At 34.9% G+C, this 24141-nt stretch overlaps 1 protein-coding gene across 5 annotated transcripts in view; it reads right to left on the minus strand.

Annotated features, from left to right (window-relative positions):
* Window positions 1-3396: 3396 nt before the first annotated feature.
* Window positions 3397-24141, minus strand: part of PPP4R2 (protein phosphatase 4 regulatory subunit 2) — a 55598-nt gene continuing 34853 nt past the window's right edge. For all 5 annotated transcript variants that reach the window (XM_055558492.1, XM_055558493.1, XM_055558495.1 and 2 more), the window contains 7 exons: window positions 18906-19076; window positions 9684-9777; window positions 8188-8225; window positions 7316-7390; window positions 6925-7062; window positions 5971-6260; window positions 3397-5716 (listed from right to left, as the gene is read on the minus strand). In XM_055558492.1, coding sequence (XP_055414467.1) covers window positions 5400-5716; window positions 5971-6260; window positions 6925-7062; window positions 7316-7390; window positions 8188-8225; window positions 9684-9777; window positions 18906-19076 — 1123 coding nt within the window. In that variant the 3' untranslated portion in view covers window positions 3397-5399. The remainder of the gene's footprint in view (window positions 5717-5970; window positions 6261-6924; window positions 7063-7315; window positions 7391-8187; window positions 8226-9683; window positions 9778-18905; window positions 19077-24141) is intronic.

Genomic DNA, 24141 nt, shown 5'->3' on the forward strand with positions numbered 1-24141 from the left:
AGGACTTCCCAGACTGCCACAACTGCACTATGTCCGTCCTGTGCATCTCTTCAAGTCACAAGCTGCCCTTTGCTAAAAACTGGCAGTTATTGTTCTCCAAACACAACTGAATGGACCGAGTCTACTCTTAGCTCTCCCCATACACAGCAATTCATACAAGTTGCCACCTAAAAATTTCAGGTGCCTAGATTCAAAGTGGGAGATTGCATACATCCTTGAATGCATATGGGAATTCTTAGTCACCATCAATTAAGCTTGCCTTCCCGTTCTGTAGCATCACAAGCAATGGAGAGAAGAACAATGACTCAAAATGAAGACAGCCAAATAATGACCATGTATTTATCCCTCCAAGTCTCAGCAAACACAGGCATGGTCTAGACTTGCAAAACTACTCAACAGTAAAGATTTCTTGAAGCAACGCATTCTTGACCAAATGTCAAGCCCCATCATCGATTAAAGCAGGACTTTGCTAATGACCCAACTTGCCACTTGAATAAACACCTATCCCCTACCAGGCAAGGGTGTGGTGTGGTGGTGACTTTCTATAGGTCTGCTGCTCTAACACTGTCAAAGTATGACGGTAGTGCACTCTTCGTTCTAAATGGGCAGGTGGGCCAGAGATCACGCATCTTATTCCTAGTCAGTAGAAGAGTAAGTTTTCCTATCAGTAACCCCAAAACTCTGTACTACCTATGTTTAATACTGGATTGAGTAGCCTATTCCTTCTCCAGCAGATCTTCTCGACCCAGGAATTGAACTGTGGTCTCCTGCATTGTAGGGGGTCTCTTTACCAGCTGAGCTACCAGGGAAGCCCAAATAATAATGTTGGCAGAAGTGAGAGATTAAATATGGATAAACTGCAATTCAATATTTAAACTCAGAAACATGCAGATTTGTACTATGTTCTGAATTCAGAGCCACAGATGTCATTATTTCCTATCACCTACTGCGCAGTACCAAGAATGAAGAAATGAGAACTCAGAACTGAAAATGGAATCCGTCTTTTCCCCTTACGGTGACTTGTGGCTCAGACAGTAAAGTGTCTGCCTGCAAGGCAGAAGACCTGGGTTCAATCCCTGGGTAAGAAAGATACCCTGGAGAAGGAAATGGCGACCCACTCCAGTACTCTTGCCTGGAAAATCCCATGAACAGAGGAGCCTGGTAGGCTACAGTCCATAGGGTCACAAAGAGTCGGACATGACTGAGCGACTTCACTTTCAGTTTTCACACTAAGTAGATGTCTAAAACTGACACTTCTAAAATTATTCTAATAAAAATGTACATCTGCACATGCCAACTAGCACCAAATTACACAAAGATAAATTTCTGCATGTTAAATCTGGGTTTTTTTAGATATCAGGTTTGAGTTGCTCAGATGAACCATCTCTGCAGAAATACTGTTATCACTTAAGCAACAAGAGCTGTAATGAAGTCATGCATTAAGCCCTTCTCCCTATGGATCAAGAAATGCTTGTGGAACCTGAAAACCACCTAAGGTAAGAGAAGACGGGGTGGGGGGGGGAAGCAAAACACACCTACACCAGCAGAACAAAATACTCTGAAGCTCCGTGCTTTAACAGCCCACTCCTCCTTACCCAGAATTTCCGGGATGCCTTTCCAAGCCAGCCGGTTTTATAGCTCTGATAGGCAATTCTAATGCTCCATTCATACTTTTCAAAGGCATTTAATAAACCACAGATTAAATCTAATAATCAACATTCAAAATAGGCCATTTCCCACTGCTCATTTCTGTTCATCAGTATTTTCAGAACTGAGAATGTATTTTTATTAATTTCACACAATCATGGCAAATAAAATAACTCCACACATAGATTAATTCTTCTAATTTATATTTTATTGCATTATGAAAATAATACATTTATTTGGCAAAGTAATCTAGGCTCCAAGTTGAAATAAAAGAAAATTCTGAAGAAAGTATACTAATTATTTTTAAAATGTGAAATATTAGATATATTCTAACCAATACATACTAGCATTCTTATTAGGCCAATAATCCAATAAACCTAATTATAATAAGTCCATATGAAATTACAAGGTGTTTTTGCATTCAATCATTTTATGATTAGCACAAATCTCAAGAGAGAACTGAGCTTCATTTGATCAAAACCAATGTATTTAAGAAACTCCTGTTCAGAAGACATTTTGAAACACTATCCAGAATTTTTATTTCCTTTGGTTCTACAAGTTGCATTTTTGTCCTTACCACAAGTTACATTTCTCAAAATCAAACATCATAGCTTTAGATTCTGCCCCAAGTACCTTTATAAGTAAACTAGTATATTACATTATCTGAAAAATTGCTGATTTTACAAATGCAAAAATGCATAAGTACATGCCTATCTACACCAGCAAAACAAAATACTCTGAACCTCCATGTTTTAACAGGCCACACCTTATTACCCAGAATTTCTGGGATGCCTTTCCAAGCCAGAGGGTTTTTATAGCTCCGATAGGCAATTCTAATCCTCCATCCACACTTTTCAAAGGCCTAGTTACAATAAACCCTAAGTGGATTAAATTTATCTAATAATCAACACTTAAAATAGGACACTTCCCACTGCTCATTTCTGTTCACCAATATTTTCAGAACCAAAGATTTATTTTTAAAAATGTTCTAGGGTGCTTTTACTTTTTTAAAAGGAAAAGTGCTAAAAACATATTACATATATAGTCTCACTCTCATCAGCATTTCAAATTCTTTTACATGCTGGGTTCAGAGTCTAGAGTCTAACAGGTAAACAATCTGCTCAAGACAAACAGAAAATAGTATTTTTAATCAGAGGTCTTATTTCTTCATTTAGATCTTTTAATATGACTTTGCTGATGTGTGTTAAGAAAATGTTCCTAAAATTAGCCTTTTAAAAGTACACATCTGAATCCGTTACTATCAGAACTGACATTTTCATGAAGCAAAGTCTATGTAAGTGCATCTATGCATACATGAGGAAGTTTACTTCCCACCAGACATCAGTAACCAGCTGAACAAGGTTTCCCAGTTTAACTACAGAAGTATCCCATCTATCCTAAAGAAAATATTCCATGAGCATTCTACAATTATCTGTATAAACAGCAACAAGTTTGATCTATGATCAACATAAGAATATCTAATAAATATTAAAACTATTACACTATAGATTAAAATGCAGATCTCTCATAGAGTTGAGTGATGGCATTTTGGTACATTCACCATTATTATACTTTATTTAATAAAGAAATACATTTGCCCTTGCAAAAATAGCAACTGCAAGTATACAAATAAAACCACAGACCTCAAAGTCATGATGCTAAATCTTCAACTTATATCCAACAAAAGTAATTCAGTTTACAAGTGGTCCATGGCACAATTAAAATAAAAAATATCAAAAGGTCACAGGATCTTAAAGAATAGGTTTATTGACAATGATTTCATAAATATTCTAAAGAAAATTTCAAAATTTCTAAACTTAAAATGTTTAAAATCTATTTTCATTGGCAAAATATCCCTTAACAAAATAAAGAATAGGTCACTACAAATGAATGTCACATTTAAAATTTGCTGTAACATTTTTTGCAAAGTTCTTAAAAAAATTTACAATGTGTGATTTTTCTTCTCTCCTGGATACAGTAAATAAATCAATACTCAGTTTTTATTCCAACTATGAGACATATTTCACAAATATATCATCTAGCTGCTGTGAACCTGACAATCAAGTCAGTCAGTAGTATAATACCCGACAGACATAAATGGAGCCAGCTCATTTTGGTATTTTTAGTCATAGCAATTGAAGTAGTCAAAATGCAAAACTTGTGGAGGCTGCCCCAGTCACCCCAGAGCGTATGATACAGTGTGAGAAAATGTTTGCATCCGATTTATCAGTTCATCTGTGTACTTCAGGTATCTGAAATTAAAAAAGGGATTCTTGTATATTTTGATAAAAATGTACTCGAGTATTTCATAACATTAATATTTATTGCTTTATATGAATACTGTATTGAAAGCCCAAGCATTCAGTTTACACACAGAAATTATACAATTATATACCGCTTCACAAAGGCAGTGAACACATTACATTCTACAAAATCTACTTTACAGAAATTTAAAAATTCTAAATATCAAAAGGTACAGCTGAAGAAACAGGTATAAATTTGGCAGCCAGTAATTTAGACAGGGAAGTTGCAGCTTGCGCATGACTTTTAAATATGTGAATTTGAAAATATTGAGTTTAGAGTAACCATTGTGCTTTGTGTTGATCTGAAAAATATAACACTGGCTGTCAAAGAAGCATGTTCAAAAATATTGAATTCACTTCAAAATGTCATACAAATTACGGTGGCTTCTATGCACCCCTAAAGCTTCAGTCATTTAGCTCCGGTACATTACTTAAGTAATATATTAATTTTTCCAGTCCAGTGGTGTTTCATACCATTGACATTTGTATACTCTAGAATAATTTAGAAAGAAATGTGTAATATTCACAAGGTTCAGAAAAGCAAGCAAAAAGTAAAGGAACCAGCCTGGTTCTTCTGAGATGGTCTCAAGTCAGCTTTATAAGCATTCATTCTACAAAATAGTAAGCTAAATGTTTGAACACAATTTCCAAGATAAAGCACATTTTCTCATAAATAATGAAGTCTTTTTCTCAGGCACCTCAGAAGTATACAAAAGAATTTAGTTTGAACAGATCTCTTGGAATGTGTTTAACCTGGTATTTCAACAGACGTAATAAGATTTCCAGGGTTTCACAGGGGCCAGATTTTATCTGAATTACTCAGAAGAGAAAGAAAATGTCTTCTGAAAGAGGTGAACTCAATCATTACCAATAGAAAAAGTATCCACTGTATTCATCTCTTATAGAAACAGAAAAATATAACATTTCCCCCTTAGAATAATATATATATGTATATATGACTTAAAGTTCCATTGTACATAGTCAAACAATAAAATCTGGAAACCAGCATGAAACCCTCTAGTTCACATGTTAAAATGCTCCAACTATGACCAAAACATGAAAACTGCTAGAGCTGTCAGGAAGAGACAAGACAGAAGCTTTCTTGCATATGTAATAAACTAAGTGTGATAATCTCCAAAAAAGTTTTCAAAATTATAATTATTTTCCAGTTTAAAATTTTTAACCCTAAAAAAAAAAAAAAAAAAAAAATCTATACACAAACCACTGATTTGACCAGGCCAAAAAAAAGTCAGCGGTAAGCAGGACCCAGAGGAGCTGATATTCACAGTTCTCACATGAATAACTCTTTTAGGATTTACCCCATAAAGTATTTTATTTTACAACCTGCTTCTCTTGTAAAACTAAAGGTCCACTTTGTTACATAAACATCTTATACAGTGTAAAACCAGAACTGTATGTAAAATACTGCATCTAAATATTTCTAAATAGTTAGTCTTGTTCCATTGGTTCATCTGTGACTTCTGTGGCTTCGTCATTTTCCATGGATGATTCTGAGAGAATCTCTCCAGTTTTACTGGAACTGGATCCTACTAATTCTTCGGTTTCATGGCAATCAGAACCACTACTTACAGGGCCTGTATTTTCACTACCTTCAGAATGTAAACCTCTCTCAACTTGAGTCAGATCAGATTCTTCCATTTGATTATTTTCCTCAGAAGTCTCTTCATTCACAGTTAAGGCATCATCAGATTCTTTTTCTTGATTTTTTCTTTCTGCGATCATTTCTCTTGATGTCATAAAAGACTCTAAAAATAAGCAAATGTTGTTGTAGTTAAATTTGATTTTCAAAATACTCCACAGTTAAGTTTCATGAATTCTGATATTCTACAGTTCAAATCATATCCCCTGAAACTCAGCAGCAACTACATACAGGTGGGAGAAAAAACCCAACATCAGCATTATAAGGAGTTCCATTATGTTAAATTCTTTCAGGCAAAAATGAAGTACAAGAATTTGAGGATCTCCTTACTCCACCCTTTTACAGATGGTCTCTAAATACCTTCTTCTTCCTCCTCATCCTCTTCTTCCTCCTCTTCTGTACAGTGCTGCCTGGTACAACTACTTTCTTTGTCTTTATTCTGAGATGAAGATGGAGATTCTGTTTCTTCTACCATAACTGAAGAAATTTCACTGGAAGATGTTTGACTGGCCATCTCTCTGACTTCACTTTCTTTGTCGAACCTGAGTCTTTTTACCTCATGCCCTTCTGCCTCCACAGTATCTTCGTCTGGATGTTTATTTTTTATAGGGCTCACCGAGGAACCTTCTGATTCAGATGTTGAAGAGTCACTGTAAATATTTTTAAAAGTGTCATTAATAAAACTGTTTCTTCATCCTTTACGTTCTATTTTTAAGATATAATAATATGTAACTTTCACTGTGCACATTAAATTGTAACATCTGGGCAAAGAAAAACAAGAGAATAATTCCAAGGACACCTAAACTGTTAAACATTTCCCACTAGGACTACTCAGTGAATTACATGACCTTTGTGTTCAATTCTTCAGTGAGTTAAATGTCCTCTTACAATAAAACCACAAGTTCCCCACTGAGACATACTCTTAATTCCTCTCACTCACTCCTTTCCCTTAATGTGATAAGAAAACTTGAGATGGGATATCAATAAAAAGACTTCCTTTTATGATCTACGAAGAGAAATGATTCACAGAATTTGAACTCATTTACAAGTATCTTCTCCAAGTAATTTTCTAAAAGAAAAAAATATATCATGATCATTTTCTTAACACCCTATTATAAATAGAATCTTCCCAAACAAGCAATTAAGTCTTTTCTCTGCCCATCATCAGCATATGCTAATGCCCTTTTTAAGTGCATTAAAATATTTTCTCCTTCTCAAAACAACAGTAAATAATAAATAAGGAGTGCTGAAAAATCATCCATAAATGTCACTTTTTCGGGAAAACATGTTTTCAAAAATAAATCACATACAAACCTGTGATTTTTGTCCTCATTTTGCTTTGACTCTTTGCTGTCTGTGCTCTCAGGCAAGCCGTTTGTTGTCATGGGAACTGACAAAGGAATTTTTGGTCGATTAAGTGGCCTGGGTGTTCCAGGCCCATTTATATTAGACCTATGGTAAGAGAAATGAACGTCATTTTCCCATTTTTTGTAAAAAAAAAAAAAAAAAAAAAAAGTCATCCCTCCCAAGGTTTATATGCACACATCACAGACATACTTTCAGAACCAAGGGTCACCAAATTAATTCTTTTGGTATATCATCCTATACCTGCCATAAAATTCCCACTTTTTAAAAGTACATTGAGTTTCCTATTCAAAATTAAGAAACTGCAGCTCTTTGATTAATAAAAAATCAATAATCTCACCTCTCAGTGTAACTTGGTGAATTTCCAGGAAACATAACACCATTCATTCGATTTAAACTATTGGAATTGTTCTTCCTATGAGAGGGAAAAATTTTTTTTATGGATAGTTCAGTTAACTTTGATAAAGAGTCAAGGGTCTAAAAGATCTTTTGTAAGACTTCAATGTCACAGAATCAAACAAAAGACTTCTTAGAGAAATAACCATGAAATTATCCTAGTATCTCATTTAACAATATACAAATATATTCTTCAAGAGTTCTGAAACAAATTCACCATAATCATTCTATGAAATCAGGTATTTTAACCATTAAACAAATGCTTCTCAACAGAGGGCAATATTTTCCTACAATCCCTCTTCCTTCACTCCATATCCTTAGGGAACACATTTAGCAGTGAATAAATAGATTTTTTTGGTGGAAGTAGGGGAGACATTACTGACAATCAGAGGAAGCCATGGACACTGCGCTAAACTTTTCATAATCCCAGGACATCCACTCCTAGTAAAATTACCAGTGGTACCAAGGAATGTGCCCTACACAGCTACCTAAATTTACTATATAACTCATGACAATCAGAAATAACAGTCCATCATGAAGAGCAATGTCATCAATATAGTACATAAATCCAACAATGTAAGATTGCAGTAAATCATCAATCTATTTAATACAAATCTTTTCACTGGAAAAATACATAGGTAATGTTTATTGGTAATATTCTACTCTGGGAACTGGTTGGTAGTTTTGTTAAGTATTTACAAATGTTACCATGCTTAATTACATATAAAATAATTGTAACATATTTTTAAGGCATATATTAAAAATGAAAGAACAGAATATAATATACTAGGAAAAAAGAAAAGTAGCTATACTTACTCTGAGGAAGGATAAACACAGCTAACAACCATCACATTCTGCAATAACAACATTTACTGATTAATATGAGGAAATGTACAACATAAAGTTTACCTCTTTTTAATTTCCCAAAATCACCCTGGTATCAAGTTTCCATGTATTACATTTTTACTAATAAAAGAAATGGCTAAAAACAAAAACCTTCAATAAAAAAGCAAAAACTAAAACAGTAGCAACAGACTAAAATCTAACAACTTACTAAGCTATTTGTTTTGTCAGTCTCATTTTTTCCTTAGTTGCTTTGGAGCCCTGACATCACGTATTTTATGTATTGTATATAATAGAACAGAACCATGTTCTCTTAATTTAGATAGAATGACACCAAGATATTCAGAGGTTGAAGTATTTAGGCCTTATAATATTCAATTTCCCGGTAAAGCAGTATCCACTCAAAAGCTTGATGTGTAGCATGATACAACTCAGGGAAAGAGACGCAAACCTTTTTATAACCTTCCTGATAATCATAACTTTATCAATAGTTTAATATTCATTGAAAGCTTGCTGAGCCAAAGTAAGTGCTTTATATTTAATCCTCCTCACAGTGCTGTTATGGTCCACATTTTACAGATGAGGAACCGAGACCTGGATGCGTGACTGGCCCCAGTCACACAACTATGGCTACTGTGACCCGCCTCTTCACCCAAAGAGAAACCTAAGTGCTGCGGTCTCAGAACTGCTAAGTACTGAAGAACCACCTCAGCTTCCTGCCCTCAGAGTCCAACAAACACACTAATCCAGTTAGACCCTAAGATCTATTGTAAATCACTAGGTAATGATTTTGGATTCCTGCTCCAAGGGTAAAATAAAGGGATTTGAAAAGAACCTTAAAATGTATACTAGACTATATTTTAGGAGCAATCGCTATAGGAATTAGCAAAACCAATGGTCCACATCTCAGTTCACATGCAGCTCCTTCATTCATCCTTCGCTCCACACAAGCCAATGACTTGCTTTTCATTCCCTGAAACACTGTGATATAGTTGCCTCTCAGATTATTTCCTCTGTTCAGAATGCTCTGCCCTCTAACATCTCCTCACCCACAAAAAACCTAATTCTTCTCATATTCTTAAATGTGACATAATCCTTCTCAATACCTAACTTAAATGCCTTGTATTAGTGATTTTCCAAGTTGTGTACCTTTGAATTCTAAAACTAAAAAATTCTATAGATAAGTTTGCAAAACCCTCTATTTTTAAGATATCAACTACAGAACTTCTCAGAACAATTAATATGTTAAGATAAATTAAGAATTTCCAAGAGACAATAATAAACTGCTTTTCCCAAGCATTCTTCTGCCTTCCTCTTATTAAATCTTTCTCTGAAACTTAGAACACAATTTGGGAAAAACTTCAGGTAGGCTGAAAAACCTATTTCAAGACAAGATGCCTGAAACAGAGTCTATTCAAAGAAAATCTATTATGCTACAGTTTAATATAACCCCATTATACAATACATACCTTTTCTACTCCTCTGAGAAATTTGTCTGTTCCCGTATAGTTTCTCCTTGGATCTGTTAGTAATTCACATAGTCGCTGAATAGTAAAAGGTATACTGCAAAAGAATATAATTTTATAGTTTAAGGTTATTAATTTTCAAGAAAATTAGAAACATTACTCTCGCCATTTCAAGCTTTATCTAGTCACCCATGTTGAGCTACAAAAGAAAATGCTACAAATGAATGGATGAATCACCTAAAATTAGGCAAAACAAGAAGCACACCTGTTCTCTTTAAAAAAAAAAACAATTTCCCCCTCCATCCCTTAAAAAGAACATCCAAAATGAACAGAAAGCTTCAAAACTGAGAAAAAATTTTAACATTCTTATTTATGATAATTCAATTTTAAGTTTATAAGAGAGGCAACACAAACAAGTGAGAGTCTATTTAATACATAAACTTTCTCAAGCATTCTTTTGCACACCAAGTTTTTTTTTTTTTTTACAGTGTTCAAATAAACTACAAATGTTATCAGAATACAAAAAGTGATTCGAATGAAAAAGTATTATACGGTTCTGCTCCATAATAAAATTTTATATACAACCTACATGTTTCATCAAACTTAAAATACATACAAACACACACACTATATATATTTGGCAAGTACCTTACTGACAACTTTACCAAATACTTAACAACCACAATCAAATTTTCACTTGATCATAGAAAATACAAACCTGAGACATAAATTGAACCTGAACTGATTTTATAAATCAGTGAGTTTTTATCTCACACACTATTAGCATTCCTCAGAATTACAATATGAATAGCAAAATCTCACAAAATAATGATAAATGCAGCTAAAACGTGTATGTAAACTTCAGACTTCAGTATTTGTCACATGAAATCTACTTATTCTCTTTATAAAAACAATTACAAAGCCTCAAATAGTTATTATTTACAAAGTTGTTTATTGTTTACAGGCAGTTCAACACAAAATTCTTTGTCTTCCACAATGGAAGGCAATTTAGTGACTAATAGTGCAGAACTCAAACTCAGGTTCTCGAACTTCAAATTCCATGTTCCGTCTTCCTCTATATCACACACACATAAAATTATAAATGTACATTTTCTAGCTGGACCAACAATATTTAGTTCTTATATTCTTAGCATCAGTACTACTCTTTTAGCAAAGTTCTTTGAGTTTCTGAGTCTTATTATTTTTTACATTTCAAAATCAGAGTAAAACACTGTCAAAATAAAGTATCTTGTTTTTCCAAAGTGTGTCTTTTTTTCATATTTGAAAGCTTCTTAAGGGCAGGATTTCTTCACATACATGACATTCAATATATAATTTATATATATATATATATATATAAAAAACCATCATGGACTTCAGAGTATTAGTGGCATACCAGTACAGTGCCCCTCGTTGAGCTCATTGCTTTCCAAATCCTAAACACCCACATACTGCCCCCCAACCCTATTCCCTCAATGAAGATCTCAGAGTGATACTGTAATTAAAAGTTTTTATACATTTTACAAAATAAGCAAAGTAGGATCCAGTATTAAGGAGACTCAAATACTATTTACCAAATACTTAAACAGATATTGTCTATTTGTATCTATCTATTCCTTCAACTAAATTTCCTTTACACACTGACAGCAGTGTTTCTCTTAAATTAAAATTAACCATAAAAGATGCAACTCTTCCAACTTCTTGCTTAATCATGGTTTTAGACTAAAATGTTTTGGCTAATTTTCTCTAGAAAAGTAGGTAAAATGGTAGTCAATTATTAACACTGTATTTGTGGGTAAATGTCAATACTGCTTTAGAAAGAAAAATGTATTATGTTTGCATAACATCAGCCTATGACAAAATAAGTTTACAATTAAAACATTTTCAGAAGCTTTTTAAGTCATTTTACCAAGTGTCCAATAGATGGCACTAAGATGTTATACAACTCTCACTCAAGTGAACAGTTTTAAATACAAAAACTTCCTGTAAATCAAAGTACCCACAGGAAACAATTATTATAATTTTGACAACTGCATTTAAGATTAAGTACTTTTTAGTCTTTTATGTAAACATGAGAGCCGACTATAGTTTACTCAATAGCAGACTTGAAAGACACTTAAGGTAAACAATTATGACAACAAATGCTAATAAAATTGTGTACACAGTGCTACAGAGAAAGAATAAATTGTATGCCAGGGAATCGAACATAAAAATGGGAACATTTAATTTGAGGTGGGTCTTTAAAAGAAGGTATAAAAATAAACCAGGTAAATCCAAAATGAATGCCTGGTACAACTCTATGACAGGTCTGCTTCTCTTTCTCTTCCACTACACAACAGTTTACACAGCATACAAGACAGTTTACTGAAAACATTAACAATTTTTCTAATAAAAAATTATCACTAGCTAAACTAAGACATGTGCTAAGAAGAAAAAAAGAGCAAAAATGAACGCGACTAACTCTCAATGAAAAATATGAACCAGAATCCTGAAATTGGGAGAATGGGGAAAGATATTTATTAGTAAAGGTGCACTGTAAAACAATTAAGTAGAAAAATAGTTTGAATTATTTAAAATGCATTCCGTTTACTTTGCATTACCTATATATTACTTGTCTACATCCTAAGATGAAAATTAAGATTACATAAGGAACTGGAAGAAAATAACTTAATAAGGATATGATTAGCACGCATTTTGTTAAGCAAACCCCCAAAAAGTATGTCTACAACATCTAACAAAACACTAGTTACATACAGGGTAGTATGGCTTTAAAAAAAAAAATCCTGGCTAACCCTCTGGGACACTGTGCCCAGGTTGAATTTACCTCTTTAAAGTCTTCTGGCGAACAAGAATTCTGAAAACACATTTCTTAAGTAATTATTATGAGCGCTGATACATAATGTATATAAACCACTTGAAAGTGAAAGTCGCTCAGCTGTGTCCAACTCTTTGCGATCCCATGGACTATATATACACTCCAGGAATTCTCCAGGCCAGAATACTGGAGTGGGTAGCCAGTCCCATCTCCAGGGGATCTTCCCAACCCAGGGGTCTAACCCAGGTCTCCCATGTTGCAGGACAATTCTTTACCAGCTGAGCCATCAGGGAAGCCTAAGAATACTGGAGTGGGGAGCCTATCCCTTCTCCAGCAGATCTTTCTGACCCAGGAATCAAACTAGGGTACCCTGCACTGCAGGCAGTCTACCAGTTGAGCTACCAGGGAAGCCCATACTTTATGACTAAATCTTAGTTCCTATCATTATCCCAATTTCATCTGCTATTTACTGAAGATTTTGAGAAGGCACAAACCCTCCAGAGACCAACTATGGTGAAACCAAACAAAATATTTCTTTTAATTCCAAAAAGTAACTAAATCTGATGAAACAGGATCACACGTTTTACATTACGTATATACCTTAATCTGCCTGCAATCTGTCCCCATCTATTGACCTAAAAAAAAAAATTCAAATCTTATGTACCTAAAAGCTATCGGAATTCATATATCAAGAATGCTGCTGAACAGAGAAAGACATCTAAGCATAAATTAGAAACTGTAAACACCAGGCTGTAAAGTTAGAATTTCCTGTCTTGTATTTTAACCCAAGAAAGATTCTAAGTGACTAAAATTAATATTTTTTAATTTATCTGTTTAAATGTTTGATCATCAAGATGTGCCAATATTCTGGATATACAACAAGATATTCAGCTAGAAAGAAAGCATCCATCAAAAAAATTAAAATCTTTATCTTACTTCTACATTATATAATTATATGTGTGTTATACAGTTATATATTGGGCTTCCCTGGTGGCTCAGCTGGTCAAGAATCCACCTGCAATGTGGGAGACCTGGGTTCGATGCCTGGATTGGGAAGATCCCCTGGAGAAGGGAAAGGCTACCCACTCCAGTATTCTGGCCTAGAAAATTTCATGGACTTTATGGCCCGTGGGCTCACAGAGTCAGACACAACTGAGCAACTTTCACATACGTTATAAAGCAATGTTCCTCATAAAAAAAGATAAAGGATATTAAAACACAGAGACCATTAAAGTAAAAGGCTAAAAGAGCTAACCATAAAATCAGACACCTGGTTTAAAAAATGCTGAAACAGCCAATAACTTTTATGCATAAAGGTGTACTTTTTACTACATCTTTATTTTCTATTAAGGTCCACATTTATACTGTCTTAATTAACAAAATTACTATTTAAGTGGAAATTAACTTAAGTATCTCTTAGATATCAAAGATTAAATGTACTGAGTTTTGTTTACTCTAAAGTTCTACAGAAGTTAGAAATCACCAGTGGAATCTTGTGATACAATCTTACTTAAATCAATACGTTCTTTCTGGATCAGGCTTTAGCATCTATATAAATATATACATGTCATAAATATTCATGTGCATATATTTTATACCTCAAAACAAATGTTAGAAATTGGGATTTATTGAAAACAGCATTGTAAGTTAAGAAAAAGAAGAGTTTGGCCCTTTCAATAATGGTACATAACCGTAAACTAGTTTCTACATCATTCCCTACCCTAAAAGAAATGTGCAGCAACTGACAACACTTTTAGCCAGTTAATCACCTTCTACAGTGCCTGAATTACTTTACTTGCTTCAAATAAAAATGTGAAGAAAAATTAATTAAGTTTCTGTTATTTCCTCTCTTTCAATTATAAAATTTTATTAAAGACAGCATCACATCAAACCCTATTACCAACACACAAGGCAAGGCAGTAAAGGGGAGTAAGGAGGGAAGGTTACTAAGCAACCTTGAGTCTCAACAAGTTATGCTAAAAAAGGTAATAGAGAAAAAATAAATAAGTTCTTCTAATAGATTAGAAATAAATAAATAAGTTCTTCTAATAGATTCAACATGCTCAACAAATACTGACAAATAATGAACATAAAATGCAATAACTCTATTTTCCCCAAGAGGAACAGGTACACCAGCAAGCAGAAATAGGTAAAAGGAGTAAAAGAACCAAGTAACAAAAGGCTAGAACCCATTCTCTCATCCTTGAATAATCTTAAGCTAACTATAAAGCAAACAAAATAAAATCAAAAAAGGAGTAAATGTTTTATATCTATAATCCAGATTTTAAAGTATTGAAAATCTTGTATATAAACCTTTAAAAAAATATGAAGAGGCAAAAACCCTCAGGTGCAGAAACTTAAAGGTATCTGCACTGGTGCACGTAAGCATACAAACAAGTCATTTGGGTGCAAGAGCTGGAGGGGACACACGTATACCTGTGGCTGATTCATACTGATGTACAGCAGAAACCAGCAAATCACGGTAAAGTAATCATCCTCCAATTAAAAACATAAATTTTAAAAAAGAAAAAAAAACAATCATTTGAAAGTTTTCAGGACTAAGCGAACTCCGATTATGTACATTAAAATAACTTAAATAACTCCAGAGAAGAAATTTTATAGTCAGGCCATCATGCCAAAAGATAAGCACTCCTCAGTTACAACTGACACCTTAGCAGTGATATAACCAAGATTTTTAGGTATCAAATGGTTGTGCACTTTGCCTGCTGCTACGTAGTCACTTCAGTCGTGTCCGACTCTGTGCGACCCCAAGGACGGCAGCCCAGCAGGCTCCCCCATCCCTGGGATTCTCCAGGCAAGAACACTGGAGTGGGTTGCCATTTCCTTCTCCAATGCGTGAAAGTGAAAGTGAAGTCGCTCAGTTGTGTCCGACTCTTAGCTACCTCATGGACTGCAACCTACCAGGTTCCTCCGTCCATGGGATTTTCCAGGTAAGATTACTGGAGTGGGTTGCCACAGTGGCTAGATGCCCTCATAAATACACAGCCATGCCCTTTTAGTCAACTACCCACAGCAAGGGAAGCTTACTGCTAATTTTCCCGAGGTCTTAGGTCTAACAGATTGTCAAAAGCAGAGGAAGACTTAAGTAATTAATTTATATTCATTATTATTCCACTTTAGTAGTTAGAAGGATATAAAATGATCTTTTAAAAACTACAAGAAATTTAAGTTATACTTCTCTCGCCCTCTCAAAATCTCTCTTGTGTACCATTCATTATAGGAAAGAACTACTGGCTACAGTTTCTAAATTATATTCACAGTTATCTATGGTAGGAAGCCGATTTTCATAAATGGCCCGCTTTGAGTAATCCCAGATACTCTTGTTCATTATAATCCCACATTAAGCTTCTAATTCCATTAATTTTTAATTTTTGGTGTTTCTCACCTAAGAAACTTTAACTTCAGTTCTGTACAGTAGCTATAGTCCATCTTCTATAAAATGTTAAAATTCAAAAGTAATTTTAAAAGGACAAGAAAATATGACTAAAATTCTTTAAAAAGTAACCTTGAGCATTCAACCATGTAATTCTACCATGCCCCATTAAACAAAGTATAGATACAGAAGCATGCTTTTATTCCTTTCACTCATTCATTCAGTATCTGTTTGTCTGATAATCTACTAAATTCAGGCACTTACTCTTCTAGGCTTTGTATGGAAAAGATAGCCACCCTTGGTGTCCAGAATCTTACAGTTCAGAAAATCCGGCCAACAAGTAAATGGATAATTTACACTTAAAAGAGGAAAAATTTATATACTGACAATAGTAGTTTTAGAAAATAATCTTTTCATGCCAAAATAATTTGAAGCATTTATTATAGAGCTTTCACTAATTAAAAACAAAAACAGCAAAATGAACTTACCAATAAGAAAATCACTGAAAGATAAGAAAAACCAAAAAAGATATGAAAGAAACCAATTCATTAAAGAGTCACTAAGGACACGCATGCTCCATGTCACTTGCAATCAAAGAGACACAAATCCACGGACAGACCCACAAAAATACTGAAAAAATAAACAGCATTTACATATAACACAGAAGCATCAATGAAAATACTCTCTGAGGTCAATCTGGCAATAATAATAAAAATTTTAAGTGTGCATACATGATAACCTAGTAACGGTCTCTACAAAATAAAAAAAGGAACAATAAATCTATATATAAATTCAACATACGCCATTCATCATACACAAAAGTGTATGTACAAGGGGGCGCACTACAAGCACTTGTAACAGCTAAAAAAATAAATGCCCACCAAGGGAGCAGAAAAAATGAACTACATAATCTGTTAATGTAACAGAAAATAATGCAGCCATTTCAAATAAAGACAAACAGAACACAGACGTAACTGTACTGATATAAAAATTTCAAAGCTCTTCTAAAAGTAAAATACAACTAGCATACAACATGATCCTCCTTTCTTTTCTTCATATACTCCTAGGACATATGAGGATATTTTAAAAATTATGAACACACTATTGTAACTTTTTTAATTTAAAAGATGATCTATTACAAAGAGCAGAAGAGGAATACTGGCAAAGACAAACCCTTCAACTAGGTGCAAAAGATGCTACTTTTACTCACCACCTTGAAGGAAAAAATTTTTAGAGCAACAACTAATCGATGTATATTCAAACACAAAAATAAAACTGAAAAATATTACAAAGATGTTTCAATGTACCACATATCAAATATTATGATATAGATAAAAATGGGTAAATCAAAAATGAAAAATACAAAAATACTAATGTATCATTGATTAAGACTTGAGTTCTGCTTAAGAAAAATAATATGCAAACTGCCATTTTGAAATATCAAAGTAAAAATATAAATTATAGTTCAAGATAAAAAATATTTTAAAAGAAATTATACTTACATATGCTTAGGCATTTAAGGACTGTTCAAGTCCTTTTCAGAGGTAAGTCAATTACCTATTTAACAAATTATATATATGTGTGTGTGTGTATAAAATATCTTGGAGAAGGAAAGGCACCTATTTAACAAATAAACAAATGAGAAATATTTAATACCTATATAGCTGTGTTTCATCCAATTTAATGTGTAAGAACTGAAAATGGTATTACTAATTTAGAATCACAAGTAGCCTCATATTCACAAAGCAGTGGTATAATTTGACCTGTTTGACCATAACTCTTAATTTTAAATGAGCCATAACTTACTGAAATAAAAGATGAGTTACCATAATGTCTAAGTACTATCAACCTCTGCACTATTTATAAACATCCCCAAGAAGTATTCTTAACCATATTCAATAGTAAGCCTTATGTAACATACTTCCAATACATAGCACGTGGCTTCATCTTGATATATGCTTTAAAAAAATGAGTAAGTAGATATATGTATACAGTTAGATAATTTTCACTAATACAACAGGGTCCATGGAAAACAAGTCTCCCTCCAATCCCAAACCCCTAAGAGCAGCTTTAATTTCTCCCATGAGTATTTTGGCAACATACCCAAAACCAAAGTTTAAGAATTTGATACCTTAAATCAAACTGCTAAGCAGGGAAACATGACATAAAATAAAGGGTTAAGTGAATTACACTATCTTGTTGCAAATCCCATGTGATTAAATATCTGAAGAAAAAATTGAGACCATTGCTTCCTAAAAATACAAATGAAATCTCATCAAAAACTATCCCTAAATATAAATTCATGGTTAACATATCCACAATTCACTAAATTAGGTATTGTCATTCCACACTCCAAATTATGCCAATTTAAACACTGAACAATTTAACTTCAAAAATACTTCTTGCCTTCAATAAAGGGAGCCCTAAAAATACAAAGTCCTGAAAAGAAAGTATTTAAAATAACAGAATATGACATTTAATTTAAAAGTCAGCTTCATTTTTGGTGGAGAGTAACTTTTCAGTGCTATGTTTTATAAAAGGCTAAAACGGTTCCTTACTGGAGGGAAAACAGGGACTCTTACAAAAATATTTTTAATTAAAAAGTAGAATCGAAGTAGAATCCTTTCATAAATTGCTTTTCATTTTAAAAGAAATGTCACTTACCTCAATAACAGGTTCCAAAGTATAAAGATTTATAATATCAAATATAAAATAAATACAAAAAATTTTTAAATATTTGATGTTTCCAGTGTCACACACATTTGAAGTCTAAATGCCAGTGAACCATATAAAGGTGGTTCAAGTGTAAAAAAAAAAAAAAAAAGCTGTGAGAATTTCAACTACTTATAAAATGGAACTCAATAACATCTATCTATCTATATATATACATCATGAGACACAGAGCTTATTCAAATGAATAATCAGTTATCAAACAACTAGACACTTCAAAACTTAGAGGAAAAATATTTAATGATCTGCTAAAAATTAAACCTTTAACGCAGAATTAAATGCATACCCATTAAATCCAGTGACAATTTTCAGTATTCTTTCCTTCATTTCATCAAAGGGAATATATTCAACATTAGGGTTGGGAGGACCTCTTGGTTCAGGAGCTGAAGTTCTGAAATCATCCATCACCTTCTCCAGTTTGAAAATAAAATAGCCTTTAAATTGGGACCACTGAATCCTGTAAGTAAAAAATTAAAAAATATATATATAACACCATGTAGAGTCACAATTCTTGAACAAAAAGTACAAATACAGAATACATCACAACACTAACAAAATTAAGATCAGGAAAAGTAGTTGTGAGAATGACTTTGTTCAGCAGCCTGCACCACACCTGATCAATCTAACTCACAAGCTCCTACATGCTTCCATCCAATTCTCCCAGACTCCTGATCCAAACAAAACCTAAATCAGATTAAAATCTTGAAAATTAACTACTGGTATTTCTAGTCGAAAGCTTATTGTCTAAGTTCCACTTTCCACATTTTAAAACCATTACTCTGCCTCCATCTCTTACAACAAAGGGAGGTGTTACTGTCCCCACTTAAGTAATTAGAAACTGGCCCAACCTTACATTCACAATTTTAAGTAGACTCCCACACCCTAAGCTCTTAACATCCAAGGTATAAATAATGCTTATGTGTGTGTGCTTAGTTGCTCAGTTGTGTCCGACTCTGCGACCCCATGGACTGTAGCCTGTCAGGATCTTCTGTCCACGGGATTATCCAGACAAGAATACTGGCGTGGGCTGCCATTTCTTCCTCCAGGGGATCTTTTCGACTCAGGGATTGAACCCACATTTCCCGCACTGGCAGGTGGATTCTTTACCACTGAGTTACCTGGAAAGCCCCCTGTAATGCTTATATAGACTAGTAAATTTTCTTGTCTTGTTATCTGTTAAAATAGTAAAATAAACTTCAACTTCTCCTACTTCTTTTGCTTTCAACTAAAATTTTTAGTATTTTATCATTTAAAAGGCATATACCGCACGTTCTATACAAGACATATCTTGCGAAGTAAAAGGTTGATTAATATCTGTATATAACTTTCACATCTGTTCATGAAAATATCAACATCTTTTTTATTCCTGTCCCCTCACATTTTACCACTAATGTAAGGAAATTTAGTGATGAAATCTGTCTGAATAACCTAAATTCTAAGAGATACAAAGGTCAGGAACACCAACCATTCCTCCAAACACTGTAACCATTAATGGCAGCAGATAGATCTCATACACAGGAGACTACTTAAGCAAGCTAAGACTGCTAGTCTGCAATCACTCTTCCACCCGGTTCAGCAACCCTACAGACTAAGCCAGCAGCTCTCAAAGTGTGGCCCCAAGAGGTCACAGCTATTTTCCTAAGAGTAGAGCTGACTTTTTCACTGAGTTGACATCTGCAGTGACAGTGGGTGCAAACGCAGCAGGGGTAACAGGCCGACACTTCAGCGCAGAGCAAAGCAGCAGCACCCAGCTCCACTGGCAGTAGCTGTTACCTTCCTTATCAACACAAAATCACAATAAAAAAAAATGAACTATTTTACTGCAAAGTTGAACAAAGCAAATTTCCTAACTTATTTAAATCTTGATCTTTGAGTACACATACATCTTTTTAACAACCCAGGGGCACTAGAACCCGCCTGGCAATGCAAGAGATACAGATATGAAGGTTTGATCCCTCAGTTGGGAAGTTTCCCTGGAGGGCATGGCAACCCACTGCTGTATTCTTGCCCAAAGAATCCCATGGACAAAGGAGCCTGGTGCGCTACAGTCCACAGGGTTGCAAGAGTTGGATACGACTGAAGCGACTTAGCATAGCACAGACAACAACATGAAAAATATACATAAAGGATTTCTGTTGCCTAGCAAAATACTGTAGACATATCAAGTAGCAAAAAGCTAAATACTGGTGCCAGCTGAGTGAGCTATTTTACATAGAAAGCCTTTTTTACTTGAAAAGAATGTCAAATAAATAACGCTTATTCAAGACCAAAAGAAACCAGTAGACATGTTCTCAAAAAAAAATCAAGAAAATCAACTGAAATATTCGTGACCATTGATAAAAATTCAACTTCAAAATAAAAAATTTAAAGTCTAGAAAATGTGAGCTTCACTGTGGGCTTGAAAAGTTCCTGATACATTCCCAAGACATTTCCAAACCTACCACTGTTGATGTGAAAGATATTGTAACACCCTCCCACATAAGTACAGGCAACAAAAGAAATAAACTGAACTGTATTAAAATAAAAAAACTTGTGTATCAAAGGACACTATCGGCAAAGAGTGAAGAGTCAACCCAGAGAATGGGAGAGACTATATGCAAATCATCTTTCTGATAAGGTGTTAATATCCAGGACATTGCAATAAAACAGAACTCCACATCCATTAGAGGGCTATCCAACAAAAACCAAAACAAAACAAACCGACACCTCCCCCCGCCACACACACACACAGCAGAGATAACTGCTGCCTGGCCAGTATGTAGGGAAACTGAGAACTATGTGGCACTGCCTGTCAGAACGCAGAACAGTGGAGTCACTGTGCCAAAGATGCTTTAAAAGGACCAAACAGTTACTACATGACCCAGCAAATCCATTTTTAAAAGATAGAGATGCAAAAGATCCAAAAACAGCAAGTCAAATGAAACTCACTTACACACATGCTGGCAACTACTCTAATGTATCTCAACAGATGAAGAGATAAACAAAACGTGCACACACACATACACATACAGTGGGATATAGCCTTAAAGAGGAAGAGAAACTTTCACATACTAAAACAATGATTAATCTTGAACACATCACACTAAGCAAAATAAGCCAGACACAAAAGAAGAAGTATTCTGATTTCACTTTTATGAGGTATCTAGAATAGTCAAAGACACTGCAGAAAGGCATATGCCAGGGCTTTGCAGAAGGGATGGTTGACACGTTATTGTTTAAGGGGTACAGTATCAGGAGACAGACTGCCATTAAGTTCATGAAAAGATGTGCATTAAGGAAATGCACATCAAAACCACAAGATACCATTCCACACCCACTGAAATTGTTACATTAAAAAAGATGTATTCAATGACAAGTGTTGGGGAGGAAGTAGGACAGGTGGAAAGGAAACCTACATACTGCTGATGGGAATGTAAAATGGTATACAGCCCTTTTGGAAAATAGCTTGGATTGGCAGTTACTCAAAAAGTTAAAAAAGAGCTGATGTGTGACTTCACAACTTCCTGTTCAATGGGTGGATCATATGGTAGGTAAATTTTATTCACTACTAGCATTTTTACTAGGCAATGCCAAAGAATGCTCAAACCACTGCACAATGGCACTCATCTCACATGCTAGCAAAGTCATGCTCAAAATTCTCCAAGCCAGTCTTCAGCAATACATGACCCGTGAAATTCCAGACGTTCAAGCTGGTTTCAGAAAAGGGAAAGGAACCAGAGACCAAACTGCCAATATCCACTGGATCATCGAAAATGCAAGAGAGTTCCAGAAAAACATCTATTTCTGCTTTATTCACTATGCCCAAGTCTTTGACTGTGTGGATCACAATAAACTGGAAAATTCTGGAGGAGATGAGAATACCAAACCACCTGACCTGCCTCTTGAGAAATCTGTATGCAGGTTAGGAAGCAACAGTTAGAACTGGACATGGAACAACATACTGGTTCCAAATAGGAAAAGCAAGGCTGTATATTGTCACCCTGCTTATTTAACTTCTATGCAGAGTACATCATGAGAAACGCTGGACTGGAAGAAGCATAAGCTGGAATCAAGATTGCTGGGAGAAACATCAATAACCTCAGAAATGCAGATGACACCACCCTTATGGCAGAAAGTGAAGAACTAAAGAGCCTCTTGATGAAAGTGAAAGAGGAGAGTGAAAAAGTTGGCTTAAAACTCAACATTCAAAAAATTAAGATCATGGCATCAGGTCCCATCACTTCATGGCAAATAGATGGGGAAACAATGGAAACAGTGGCAGGCTTTATTTTTGGGTGCTCCAAAATCACTGCAGATGGTGACTGCAGGTGTGAAATTAAAAGACACTTACTCCCTGGTAGGAAAATTATGACCAACCTAGACAGCATACTAAAAAGCAGAGACATTACTTTGCCAGCAAACGTCCATCTAGTCAAAGCTATAGTTTTTCCAGTAGTTATGTATGGATGTGAGAGTTGGACTATAAAGCAAGCTGAGAGCCAAAGAATTGATGTTTTTGAACTGTGGTGCTGGAGAAGACCCTTGAAGAGTCCCTTGGACTGCAAGGAGATCCAACCAGTCCATCCTACAGGAAATCAGTCCTGAATATTCATTGGAAGGACTGATGCTGAAGCTGAAACTCCAATACTTTGGCCACCTGATGTGAAGAACTGACTCACTAGTAAAGACCCTGATCCTGGGAAAGACTGAAAGTGGGAGAAGGGGACAATAGAGGGTGAGATGGTTGGAGAGCATCACTGACTCGATGGACATGAGTTTGGGTAAACTCTGGGAGTTGGTGATGGACAGGGAGGACTGGCGTGCTGCAGTCCATGGGGTCTCAAAGAGTCGGACATGACTGAACGACTGAACTGAACTAAACGGCTTTAAAATTTGATCATGGTGATTATTTAAAGCTATATGCATGATTAAGTTTTCCCTCCTTTCCCTAGATTTCTTTTGGGAAGGGGAATTTGACGTTTAATAGGCAGATGCAGCACATTTTAATTTCTGACATGACTAATACTAACTTCTGAGTACTATCCAATTGCCAATGGTTACTAAAATTTCTTTAAATTTCACTAGATTCCCTATAGTCATTTCAGTTCAGTTCAGTCACTCAGTCATGTCCGACTCTTTGCAACCCCATGAATCGCAGCACGCCAGGCCTCCCTGTCCATTACCAACTCCCAGAGCTCACTCAGACTCACGTCCATTGAGTTAGTGATGCCATCCAGCCATCTCATCCTCTGTCGTCCCCTTCTCCTCCTGCCCCCAATCCGTCCCAGCATCAGAATCTTTTCCGATGAGTCAACGCTTCGAATGAGGTGGCCAAAGTACTGGAATTTCAGCTTTAGCATCATTCCTTCCAAAGAACACCAAGGACTGATCTCCTTTAGAATGGACTGGTTGGATCTCCTTGCAGTCCAAGGGACTCTCAAGAGTCATTTAACTAAAACTTAAACATACTAGGGGAGGTTGCTGAAATAAGAGCCATATACTTTTCATTTCTTAAGAATTCTTTCCATAGTTTTAATAATCAT

The sequence above is a fragment of the Bubalus kerabau genome, chromosome 20 (genome assembly GCF_029407905.1).
Source record: "Bubalus kerabau isolate K-KA32 ecotype Philippines breed swamp buffalo chromosome 20, PCC_UOA_SB_1v2, whole genome shotgun sequence".
In the NCBI taxonomy this organism is placed as follows: Eukaryota; Metazoa; Chordata; class Mammalia; order Artiodactyla; family Bovidae; genus Bubalus; species Bubalus kerabau.